The sequence below is a fragment of the Carcharodon carcharias genome, chromosome 14, assembly GCF_017639515.1.
Source record: "Carcharodon carcharias isolate sCarCar2 chromosome 14, sCarCar2.pri, whole genome shotgun sequence".
Taxonomy (NCBI): domain Eukaryota; kingdom Metazoa; phylum Chordata; class Chondrichthyes; order Lamniformes; family Lamnidae; genus Carcharodon; species Carcharodon carcharias.
Genome location: NC_054480.1, coordinates 102,414,520 through 102,427,503, shown reverse-complemented (window position 1 = coordinate 102,427,503; position 12,984 = coordinate 102,414,520). Strand labels below are relative to the sequence as shown.

The following is a 12,984-nucleotide window of genomic DNA, read 5'->3' as shown; positions in this document are numbered from 1 at the left end:
CTTACAGGACTTGCTAAGCTCATTGAATTTATCCTGTTTTACCATCCTGGGACGAAGGAGTTGACAATTAGTGTAGATACCTCCTCCTTAAGGTAGCACAAGCTCCATTTCTGGGTGGGTTGATTACCCCCTCCCCCAAGCAGCAGACTCTACCTCTTGTCTTCTCATACCTTGAGGAGGTTTTCTCAGATCTGAATCGTTGAAATTCAACTTTCTTCTTCTCTGGTCTGGTGCCCTGGCCAATACAATGAAAATATTGTTAAGACACGTAGTGAAGTTACTAGGGAGTGAAGTTAAAGAGCCAAACACTGATCCTCTTTTACCTGGATGCATACCAGTGTCCCAGATTTCACATTGATTGAAGGATGCACAGAAGTTTCCAGTTAGCCCTGGTACTTACACCTATTTTACACTTATTGGCTGCACCAATGGGAATAAGAACAAGCAAACCCAGGAAACTTGTGCGCAACACTATCTGCTGGCCACTGGTGCGCGTGCTTTATCTAAAAAGGGGTTGCAGTGCCTTTACTCCCTTGGGGAAATTCTCAGCCAATTTGTCAATAAATGTCATTTTTGGAAATGCTGCAGTAAAACTCGGTCTGGTTTTCTTCACAGAAAGCAGAGAACGACCATAGAGCCATCGTGGCAATTTACCGATCACATCTCCTTTATGCTGTTCAGGTAAGGAGCTCAAAGGTGGGGTCACATTTCTTTACTTACCAAAGAGTCTTGTGATGCAGTGTGTAGTGTCTCTGTCTTTGAGTCAGAAGCTCTGGGTTCAAGTCCCACCCCAGGACTTGATAGCCAAGGAAGGTGTGTTCATAACATGGCCAAATATATTGATTGTCAACCTTCAAACCCTTCCAACACACATCAGTAGCAGGCAGTAAGAGTGGGAGAGATTCCCTGTCAGCCATGTGATGGAAAGAACATTGGAGCCTCTACCATCACTATCCACAACTCCAGACCACAACATGCCAAAGTTGCCACAGCAACTTGGACTCCCTGGGTGAACTGTAACACATCGCCACCACTCACCATAGGCCAATTAGATCTGAAGCTTGGGTGGACTGGTTTCACATCACGTCGAAAGTCAAGAGCTCTAACAGTTGAGCACTCCCACATTGAATGTCAGATTATTGGCTCAACACTTTAGGATGAGATTTGGATGCAGAACCTTCTGAGTCTGAGGTAAGGCTGTAACCCCCTGAGCTATGGTTTGTAGTTATGGGCTTGACAAAGCTCTGAAGTTAGTGAGCCAAAGGGTGGAATCTTCTCAGATTTGCACTAAGTGCAGTGGTTGCCAAAATGATGTTTTACCCGCCAGCCACAACCCTTTTCCTTTGGGGATGTCCACGTGAACGTACACATTCCCTTCCTTCCTGAAAATCCCATCCCCATCCACATTCACCTCCCCGATCTCCTCCTTCCCACCCTCAGGCTCTGTGTCTGCCTTCAAGGCCCCACCAATCACCTTTGCTGTCCATTCTACCACTACCATCAAATCGCCACCCTCCCACACCACTACCTCACTCTGCCCTCGGTCATTCTCACCATTCTTTCATACCATACCCACCCTCAGTTCACTCACCAGGAGGCCATCATGGTCCCACCAGACCCATTCCTTGCATGTTCACCTGAACATCCCGTCCTCTGTTCTCTTCCTCCCCGGAACCCCTTCCCCCTGAAACCCCTTCCCCTCCTCTACCCACCTTTCCCCTCTGGACCACTTTCCCCCTGGAACCCTTTCACTCCTGGAATGCCTGCATCCCTCCCTGAGTCCTCCCAGACTCCCAGACTCCCCCACCCACTTAGTGCATCCCCCTTCCTGACTCTCTCAGACACCCTTACTTCCTCTGCCACCCTTAGCCCTTCAGCCTCCTGACTCCTTCCTCCAGCCTTACTTCTTCCCTTACTTCCTACTACACGGGGGGGTGATGGCATAGTGGTATTGTTGCTGGACCTAGCCTAATGCTGTGGGGACCAGAGTTTGAATCCCGCCATGGCAGATGGTGGAATTTGAATTCCATAAAAATCTGGAATTAAAAGTCAGATGGTGACCATGAACCATTGTTGATTGTTGTAAAAACTCATTTGGTTCACTATCCCCCTTTAGGGAAGGAAATCTGTCGTCCTTACCTGGTCTGGCCTACATGTGACTCCAGACCCACGGCAATGTAGTTGACTCTGAAATGGCCTAGCAAGCCACTCAGTTGTAACAAACCGCTACAAAGTCACAAAAATGGAATGAAACCGGATGGACCACCCTGCATTGACCTAGGCACAGGAAACGACAATGGCAATCTCAGCCCTGTCGACCCTGCAAAGTCTGCCTTGCTAACAACTGGGGGCTTGTGCAAAACTTAGGAGAGCTGTCTCATAGACTAGTCAAGCATGACATATTCATCCTCACAGCATCTTACCTTACAGATAATATCCCAGACTTCACTATCACCACCCCTGGTTACGTCCTGTCCCACCGGCAGGACAGACCCAGCAGAGATGTTGGCACAGTGGTATACAGTCGGGAGGGAGTTGACCTCAACATTGACTCTGGACCCCATGAAATCTCATGGTATCAGGTCAAACATGTGCAAGGAAATCTCCTGCTGATTACCACATGCTGCCCTCCCTCAGCTGATGGCTTAGTGCTCCTCCATGTTGAATACCACTTGGAGGAAGCACTGAGGGTGGCAAGGGCGCAGAATGTACTCTGGGTGGGGGACTTCAATGTCCATCACCAACAGTGGCTCGGTAGCACCACTGCTAGCCGAGTCCTAAAGAACATAGCTGCTAGACTGGGTCTGTGGCAGGTGGTGAGGGAACCACAAGAAGGAGAAACATACTTGACCTTATCCTCACCAACCTGCCTGCCACAGATGCAGGTGTCCATGACAGTATTGGTAGGGGTGACTACCACACATTGTGGAGACGAAGTCCTGCCTTCACGTTGAGGATACCCTCCATCGTGTTGTCTGGCACTACTGCTGTACTAAATGGGATAGGTTTTGAACAGATCTAGCAACTCAAGACTGGGCATCCATGAGGCGTTGTGGGCCATCAGCAGCAGCAGAATTGTACTCAAACACACTCTGTAACCTCACGGCCCACCATATTCCCTACTCTACCATTACAATCAAGCCAGGGGATCAACACTGTTTCAATGAAGAGTGCAGGAGGGCATGCCAGGAGCATCACCAGACAGACCTAAAAATGAGGTGTCAACCTGGTGAAGCTATAACACAGGACTACTTGCGTGCCAAATAGCATAAATGGAAAGTGATAGATCTTCAGCTGCTTCATCAATGTCCTTCCCTCCATCATAAGGTCAGAAGTGGGGATGTTCGCTGATGATTGCATAATGTTCAGCACCATTCATGACTCCTCAGTTGCTGAAGCAGGCCATATCCAAATGCAGCAAGACCTGGACAATATCCAGTCTTGGGCTGACAAATGGCAAGTAACATTCGCGCCACACAAGTGACAGGTAATGACCATCTCCAAAAAGAGAGAATCCAACTATTGCCCTTTGATGTTCAATGGCATTACCATCACTGAATCCCCCACTATCAACAACCTGGGGACCTGGAACTGAACTGGACTAGCCATATAAATACTGTGGCTACAAGAGCAGGTTAGAGGCTAGGAACCGTGTGACGAGTAACCCACCTCCTGACTCCCCAAAGCCTGTCCACCATCTACAAGGCACAAGTCAGGAGTGTGATGGAATACAGCTCCCACAATACTCAAGAAGCTTGACACCATCCAGGACAAAGCAGCCCGCTTGATTGGCATCACATTCACAAACATTCACTCCCTCCACCACTGACCCACAGTAGCAGCAGTGTGTACCACCTACAAGATGCAGTGCGGGAATTCACCAAGGCTCCTTAGACAGCATCTTCCAAACCCATGACTACTACCATCTGGGAGGACAAGGGCAGCAAATAGATGGGAACATCACCACCTGGAAGTTCCCCTCCAAGTCACTCACCATCCTGACTTGGAAATATATCGCCATTCCTTCACTGTCGCTGAGTCAAAATCCTGGAATTCCCTCCCTAACAGCACTGTGGATGTACCTACACCACATGGACTACAGCGGTTCAGGAAGGCAGTTCACCACCATCTTCTCAAGCGCAATTAGGGATGAGCAGTAAATTCTGGACCAGCCAGCGAAGCCCACATCCCCTCAATTAATAAAAATAAATTTCCTCCCCTCTCTGTATTCCTTCCTTCCCCTGGACTCCCTCCCCTCTCCACACTCCTCCCTCTCCCTGGATCCCTCCCTTCTCCGTATTCCTTCCTACCACTGGACTTCCTCCCCTCTGCACAATCCTTCCCTTCTCTGAACTCCCCTTACACCTTCCACCTCCTTACACCTACCTCCCCAGTTCTCCCCCGTTACCACCTCCTCCCCATACTCCCTCTCACCGCCCAACTTCATACCCTCGATGCCTTCATTTCCCCCCTGCAAACCTAATCCCCCCGATACCTTCATTCCCCTTATCACAACCTCACCCCCTCGGCACCTCTTCCTCGCCCAGTCGATCCTGGACTTTCCTCTCCTAACCTCTTTACCATCATCCATTGTGCGCATCAACAGTGACTTTCCAACTCACATGAGCTACTTCATGGAGGAGCCATTTCCATGAGAATCCACCCAGCATGCCATGGATATTCCTCCAGAGTCCTGTTGCTGTCAGGCTCCAGCACCTTCTGCTCCCCAGATGTCCGCGATGTGAACAAGCCCCTGGTAGTTACTCCTGACTTCTGCACATCACACTTGACAAGATGTGTTCTGCACCACTGTGTTTCCAGCCAACATGGGCAAATGATCCAGCGGGGGGGATGAGTCTGGCGGGCTGGCCTTATAATGATATGCTGATGTATTACAATGGGGTTCCCGAAGTCTGCTGGCAGGGAACGCGGCCAATCACAAACTGGCTTTATGCCATCGTGAAATCCGACTTTTGGCCTTCTCGCCATATTGTCCGTTCACAGCACCAAACACGCCCGACCTCAGTGAGCACAGAAAATCCCGGCCAAACCTTTTGTTTTGAAGTTGTGAATGTGTGGATACGAGGAAATCCTGGAGCTAAGAAGGAGACAACTCATGACTAATTACTTTGCTAATTTGCAATCTAATTCAAACTTTTGAAACTTGACATACAGAGGAAACAAAATATTGTCTTATCACTGGGAAAATGATCTGATTTGTTGTGTTTCTTGTTGCAGGGTCACATGGATGAAGATGTCCAGAATGTCTTACTTCAGATCTTAAAAATGCACAAACATCACAAGCAGGTCATGTGACACTTTTTAAGATGACAACAATAGTCTTATAATGATGAGGAGTTACTTCTCACATCCGATGACAAGGTTTAAATTGTTTAGTACATTTTTTTCTTTACTTTTTCAAGACTTGCGAAGAGAGGCAGAGAAACAGGCTCTGTGGGGTTAACACTCATTTTATCAAATGAATAGTGTGAAGATTAAGGTCTGATGGTTGAGGCAGTTGTTGTTACGGATCTAGACTGTGTGTACTGGTGTGACTCTGAACTAATAAAGTGGAAATAAATACTTCAACAAAACACACCCAAATTATGTTGATCTTTTGTGGAGACCTTGAAACTTCTGCATCAAAGAATTTTTTTCTTTTTCACTACTCCCTGTCTTGACTATTCTCGGGTGCTGGGTAATTAGACGCCTTTTAATTTATTTGTTGCTGAATGTAAGGAGTGAGTGCTCACAAGTATCTCTGAGTTGTTGCTGCATAGGTTGATCACCCTTAGAGAAACTAAGCTGTCAAACATCCAGTCTCACTCCCTTTCACATGGATAGTCAGTAATTCTACCTGGTTACACCACCTGAAAATATTTAACTGGCTATACGTTATTGATGCCCCAAAGAGTTTTAAATTTCTGAATCCAGTCTACACCTTCCCTCTGAATTCAAACCCCCAAGGTATGAAGTCCATTTCTAGAGTTCAGTGAACTTAGGCTGAGAGTCATCCTCATTGTCCTCTCTACCTGTGCCAGGTCCACAGGAGATGATATTGGTCTTAGGCCACTAGCATATTGGTAGCCAGTTTTACATTCTGCCTTGTTTTCTTTTCTGGTGAAGTTATACAGAACTATATAAAGAAGAAGAGTTGGGAGTTGTTTCCATGTCCTGGTCAACAATCCCTCTTCAGCCAACAGCAGCAAAATGGCTTACCTGCCAATTCAATACATTGCAGATTGTGACATCTTCCTGTGCACAAAATGGCTGCTGTGTTTTTCTATATGCTGTGTCTCCTGCTAATGCAATATGGCCACGCAAGATGGCTGCCAACACCCATCTGTGCATGCACACTGGCTCGTGCATGCGTTGAAACTCAATGATGTTACTCCGTGCACCCAGTCTGTCAGGAAGTTTTTTTTTGACAAGGGACAAAATGCTACACGTGTAAAAAAAAGTGGATAAATCAAAGGCCAAGCCCAAAGTGAAAGCAGCAAAGGCCAAGAAAACAGTGTCAGGAAAGAAGTGAAACAACCTGAGAAAATTATAAACCTCTGGAGCCAAAGGCTCTTCTCAGAGCCACCCACGTCTCTCAGGAAAGAGCTGATTGCCTGATCAATTGATCCCTGTTCCGTTGCTGGGAGCAGATTTCAGATATAAATATATTTTTTCCCTAAATCCAGAATTCCTGGCCAAATCGCCCTGATTGAAATGGAAGCAGATAGTTTGACTGGTTGGAGATACAACTACACTTTAGGTGGGAATATTGCTGACAGGCCTGGATTTAAAAGATCCAGTTTTCTAACTATCGATAAATATAATATCCCAGTATGTAAGATTTGTTTAGAGTGCCTTGTTCCCTTCTTGTTGGGTCTTGTGGATCCTCGTTGCATGCTGGTTGTTGGGTGGCCGAGTTGGTACTACATGTAGAGTTGATCAGCAGACAACTCTTAGGTGGAAAACATTATGTTTATTTACACAGGTACCTCAGCAGCAACTACATGTGTGCTTTCACTTCAGAACCTATCTCCATACTACTGACTACTAACTGCAGAGGTAGCCTGTGCTACTCTTCTATTGGTTACTAAAGATCATTTGATCTTCCTTAACAGCGTTCTTCTTAAAAGTATATTACACGTTAGATAAAACCATAATTACCACATCCCTCCCCCTTTACTCAAATATACATTTTATATTTCCAAGTACAATTTTCTCAAGGCAACAAATTATTTACACTGTTAAGTAATTTAAAAGTTCAGTCTTTCTGGGGGTTTCCTTATGCATGTGGAATGTCTCAGCTCTACAGCTTCAGATGCTTTGTCAGGAACCTCTTTTTCTGGAGTTGCCTGAACATCAGATGCTTCAGTGGACACCTGCAGTTCTGTATTCTCAACTCTTAGACACATCAGATATGTCTGTACAGAGTTGAGTTCTCTCAACAGGAAATGCTAACCTGCTTGTGAATACTGGTAGAATCATTTCTTGGTGAATTGTTTCTATCTTCCTTAAATGATCCACATGTCTCTGCATGACTTGGCCTTCAGGCTCCATGTGGTAAGATAGAGGTCCAGTCACTGCACTTATTTCACCCTGTAACCACTTTGGTCCTTCTCCAAAGATCTTCACGTATACCGTCTCTCTCACGGTAAATTTCCTCTCATGACTATGCCAATCATGCCTATTTTTCTGGCTTCCCTGACTCCTTTCCACCTTCCCCCCTAAATTTAGCATTATTAAGCTCAATCCTCTCCTGAGATGACTTTTCATCAGTAACTCTACAGGTGTGACACCAGTTATTGTGTGAGGGGCTGTCCTATAATGGAAAAGAAAGCGTGCTAGTTTGGTTGCTAAAGAATCTCCAGTTAATCTTTTCATGCCTGCCTTGAATGTTTGAACCGCCCTTTTGGCCAGTCTGTTTGAGGAAGGGTGGTATGGTGCAGTTTTCACATGAGTGATACCATTGAGGCTGATAAACCATTGAAACTCAGCACTCGTAAATGCTGTGCCGTTATCAGATACGACCACTTCTGGTAATCCATTAATGGCAAAACTTTGATGCTACTTCTCAATTGTAGCAGAAGACGTTGGTGACTTCACCTCATATATGTCCCTCCATTTTGAGTGGGCATCAACAATGAGCAGAAACATTGTTCCCATGAAAGGCCCCACATAGGTAATGTGTAATCATACCCATGGCCTTCCTGGCCCCTCCCAAGGGTGTAACAGAGCTGTTGAACGTAACTTCTGCCACTGGTGACATTGCACACAATTCTTCACTAAACTCCCTGTTTCACCATCAATCCCAGGACACTATAGGTAGCTGTGTGTTCTGGTCTTCATTCGGGAAATTCATGGATATGCACTGTGTACAGTGGCTCTCTTTCCTTTGGAGGTACTGTTACTCATGCTCCCCATGATAAGATGCCACCCTGGCTGGTTATTTCATGTCTTCTGCTGAAGTACAGTTTCATTTCGTCAGATACAGGCTCCTATGACCAACCATGTAGCACTTGTTCTCGTACTCGAGATAGGACTGGGTCCCGACTTGTCCAGTGTCTGATCTGCTGAGCACATACCAGCGAGGAATCTAAGAAACTTAACAGTAAAACAAGTTCCTGTGGAACTGGGATGTGCTCACCATTTTTTTGTAAAGGCAAGCAATCAAGTTTGCAATTTGACTTCCAGGCCTATGTACAATACTTATATGCTGTCAGGATTAAAGCCTTATTTGTGTGTCTGGGCCTTCTTTCCACTTGCCTTCTCCTTTCTAGCACTGACTTTATTCTCGGCCTTGTTTTCGATTTCAATATTGGCCAGACTACTCTTGGGTGTAAGCTCGACTTGAGTGAACTCAATGGATTGGGTTGCGGGATAGTTGGGTCGGGTTGTGGGGTAGTTGGGTCAGGTTGTGGGGTAGTTGGGTCGGGTTGTGGGGTAGTTGGGTCAGGTTTGTGGGGTAGTTGGTTTGGGTTGTTGGGACTGGATTGGGTTGCGGGGTAGTTGGGTTGGGTCTGTGGGATAGTCAGGTCAGGTTGTGGGGTAGTTGGGTGGTGGGGGTGGTTGGGTCTGACTGGGGAAGTAGTCGGGTGTTCAGGGGGCAATCGTGAGTCAGTGTGAGTGATTGGGAGGTAGTTAGCCAGCAGTTAGAATGGGTTTTAATCTGCTTAACATTTCCTGGCTAACCAGCTAGGTGGGTGGCACGGAACTGTTCGAATCGGAGCTCAGAATCGGAGACGTTCATGGAAGGTCCTGGGGAGCAGGGGAATTGCTCATTGGAAGTTGAAACCTCCTGGTCGTTCTTATGTAGGTCAGCATGTCAGGAATTCCATAGGGTGCCGATTCTCATCTCAGTTATACGTCCGGTTCCCTACGATCCGGAGGCCAGAAGATCTGGGCCAATATGGGTACTTTTGAGGCTGACCCAGAATAAAAATACCATGAAAAGTTGTTGGATTGCCATAAAAAAAACCCAACTGGTTCATTAATGCCATTCTGGGAAGGGGATTGGCCATCCCTACCCAGTCTGGCACACATGTGACTCCAGCCTACACCCTTATTGCCATCCCCGATTAGAAATGGGTGATTAATGCAGCCTGGCCCAGTGCCACCCACATCCCAAATACAAACAACGGCAAATACATGAATTATTGCTCCCTCTACTATTCCAAACCAACCAGGTTTGAAAACACTTTCCCTTTAAACAGCCTGGACTAAAATTCCTTTTTTACGTAAACAGTTAATGCAAAAAACAAAGATGTAATTTTGTCTGGTTTGAAGGGCTTTACCAGTTCCTGGAACTGTTATGGAACCTGAGAATCCTGTTCCCCAATTACACTCTGAAAAACAGGAATTAGTTATATCAACAAAGGCAAATGCTGGGAATTTGATTATTTTGTGAACATTCCTTTCTTTTGACAAACTGTACATAGTCTCTGTATGTAAACAATTACTGTTTCAAATAGACATGGTTCATGCCAGCTTCTGAGATTCAGATCATAGAAGCTTCTCGTAAAGCAAAATGTAAAGGAAAGCTCTACACTTCCTTCGGACCCATCTTTGGTTTCAAGGCTGATTTGGTGATGTTTCAACTGCAGAGGGAGCACTTCCTGATCCTGGATTTGCATTGATGTCAAATCCAACAACTGAAACTGCAGCCAGCAAATCCCAGAACTTGTTCAAAGCGGGGCCAAAGGTTTAAAAACAAGACTGGCACCTGAATGCTGAATCTAATGCAACTTGCCCTTCCATGCGCAATGGGCACCACGGGGACTGGGGTGCTTTATAATCATCTTAATCACATTTTGGTTTGATGTTTGTAAGTTTTCTTTAACCTTTGTCTTTGGTTTTACAGCTATCCTAATTTAGGGGCTGTGTTTACTTTATCCCTCATTTTGTTAATTTAGTTTATTTGGTTGACTCTAAAAGAGTTAATGCAACTTATATTTCCACATTGAAAGACAGTAATTGAATGAAAACTGCGTAACATTTTAACTGATACATAAATGATGGCAATCCTGGTTCAGGAACAGAGGAGCCTCAGCTCTTGACCTTGTCCAACAGGTATGAGGTACTTGCTCCCTGTGTGGATGAGGAACAGGGCTGTAGGGAGGATGAGCTAGCTGACCACAGCACCATGGCACAGGAGGCCATTCAAGACGGGGAGCAAAAAGACAAGTGGTAGTTGTAGGGGATTCTATAATTAGGGGAATTGATAGCATCCTTTGTAAGCAGGATTGAAAGTCCCGCATGGTATGTTGCCTGCCCGGTGCCAGGGTGAGGGACATCTCTGACCGGCTTGAAAGGATATTGGAGAGGAAGGGGGAGGATCCAGTTGTTGTGGTCCACATTGGGACAAATAACATAGGTGAGACTAGGAAAGAGGACCTGTTTGGGGATTATCAGGAACTAGGGACTAAATTAAAGAACAGGTCCTCAAGGGTTATAATCTCTGGATTACTACCCGAGCCATGTGAAAATTGGCACAGGGACGTGAGAATAAGGGAAGTAAACACATGGCTAAAGGAGTGGTGTGGGAAAGCAGGGTTCCATTTCATGGGGCACTGGCATCAGTATTGGAACAGGAGGGATCTGTACCGTTGGGACGGTCTCCACGTGAACCAATCTGGGACCAATGTTCTAGTGAAAAGGGTAAATAGGGTGGTCAACAGGACTTTAAACTAGAAAGTGGGGGGGGGGAGGCTAAAACTCCAAGAAGAATGACAAATGGGAAACAAAGCAGCAGGTTAGCATGTGGCGGGGGCTGGGGTGGGGGTGGGGGGGGTGACTCAACTTCATAGAAAATTATGAAAAAACTGAAAAGGAAGGAGAGCCCAGAAGAGGCTATTAAAGTCTCCAGAACACAAAATAGGACAGAGTGTTTGGAAAGGGCTAGGAATCTAACTTCAAGCGTATCAGATAAAGAGACGACAATGAGAAAGGGGACCGGAAATACAGGACTGAAGGTGTTGTATCTGAATACATGCAGTATACGAAATAAGGTAAATGAGCTTGTGGCGCAGATTGAAATTGGCAGGTATGATGTGGTGGGTATCACGGAGAACATGGCTGCAAGGGGATCAGGACTGGGAGCTAAATATCCAAGGATATACATCCTATCGAAAGGATAGGCAGATTGGCAAAGGGGATGGGGTTGCTTTGTTAGTAAGAAATGAAATTAAATCGATAGCAAGAAATGACGTAGGGTCAGATGATGTAGAATCTGTGTGGGTAGAGTTGAGGAACCGCAAAGGTAAAAAAGCAATAATGGGAGTTATGTACAGGCCTTCGAACAGTAGTCAGGATGTGGGGCACAAGATACACCAGGAGATAGAAAAGGTGTGTAAGAAAGGCAAGGTTACAGTGATCATGGGGGATTTCAATATGCAGGTAAACTGGGAAAATCAGGTTGGTAGTGGATCCCAAGAAAAGGAATTTGTGGAATGTCTATGAGATGGCTTTTTGGAGCAGCTTGTGGTGGAGCCCACTAGGGAACAGGCAATTCTAGATTTAGTGATATGTAATGAGGCAGATTTGATAAGTGAGCTTAAGGTGAAGGAACCCTTAGGAGGAAGTGACCATAATATGATAGAACTTACCCTGCAATTTGAGAGGGAAAAGCTGGAATCAGATGTAACGGTATTACAGTTGAATAAAGGCAACTACAGAGGCATGAGGGAGGAGCTGGCCAGAATTGACTGGGAGATGTGCCTAGCAGGAAAGACAGTGGAACAGCAATGGCAGGAGTTTCTGGGAGTAATCTGGGAGACACAGCAAAAATTCATCCCTAGGAAGAAGAAGCATACTAAAGGGAGGACGAGGCAACCATGGCTGACAAGGGAAGTCAGGGACAGCATAAAAGCTAAAGAGAAAGCATACAATGCGGCGAAGAGCAGTGGGAAACCAAGGGATTGGGAAGCCTACAAAGACCAACAGAGGACAACTAAAAAAGAAATAAGGAGGGAGAAGATTAAATATGAGGGTAAACTAGCCAGTAATATAAAAGAAGATTGCAAGAGTTTTTTTAGATATATAAAGGGTAAGAGAGAGGCAAAAGTGGACATTGGGCTGCTGGAAAATGACGCTGCAGAAGTAGTAGTGGGGAACAAAGAAATGGCGGAGGAACTGAATAAGTACTTTGCGTCAGTCTTCACAGTAGAAGACACGAGTAACATCCCCAAAGTTCAAGAGAGTCGGGGGGTGCAGAGGTGAGTATGGTGGCCATTACCAAGGAGAAGGTGCTAGGAAAACTGAAAGGCCTGAAGCTGGATAAATCACCTGGACCAGATGGATTACACCCCAGAGTTCTGAAGGAGATAGCTGAAGAGATAGTGGAGATGTTAGTGGTGATCTTTCAGGAATCACTCGAGTCCGGGAGGGTCCCAGAGGACTGGAAAATCGCTAATGTAACCCCCCTGTTTAAGAAGGGAGTGAGGCAAAAGACGGGAAATTACAGGCTGATTAGCCTGACCTCGGTCGTTGGTA

General features: G+C 45.9%; 1 protein-coding gene across 1 annotated transcript in view; it reads left to right on the top strand.

The window, feature by feature from the left end:
- LOC121287567 (ankyrin repeat domain-containing protein 24-like) overlaps positions 1-5,582 on the top strand; it is a 95,901-nt gene extending 90,319 nt beyond the window's left edge. The window contains exons 19-20 of the mRNA XM_041205497.1: positions 616-681; positions 5,239-5,582. Coding sequence (XP_041061431.1) covers positions 616-681; positions 5,239-5,316 — 144 coding nt within the window. The 3' untranslated portion in view covers positions 5,317-5,582. The remainder of the gene's footprint in view (positions 1-615; positions 682-5,238) is intronic.
- The last annotated feature ends 7,402 nt before the right edge of the window (positions 5,583-12,984 follow it).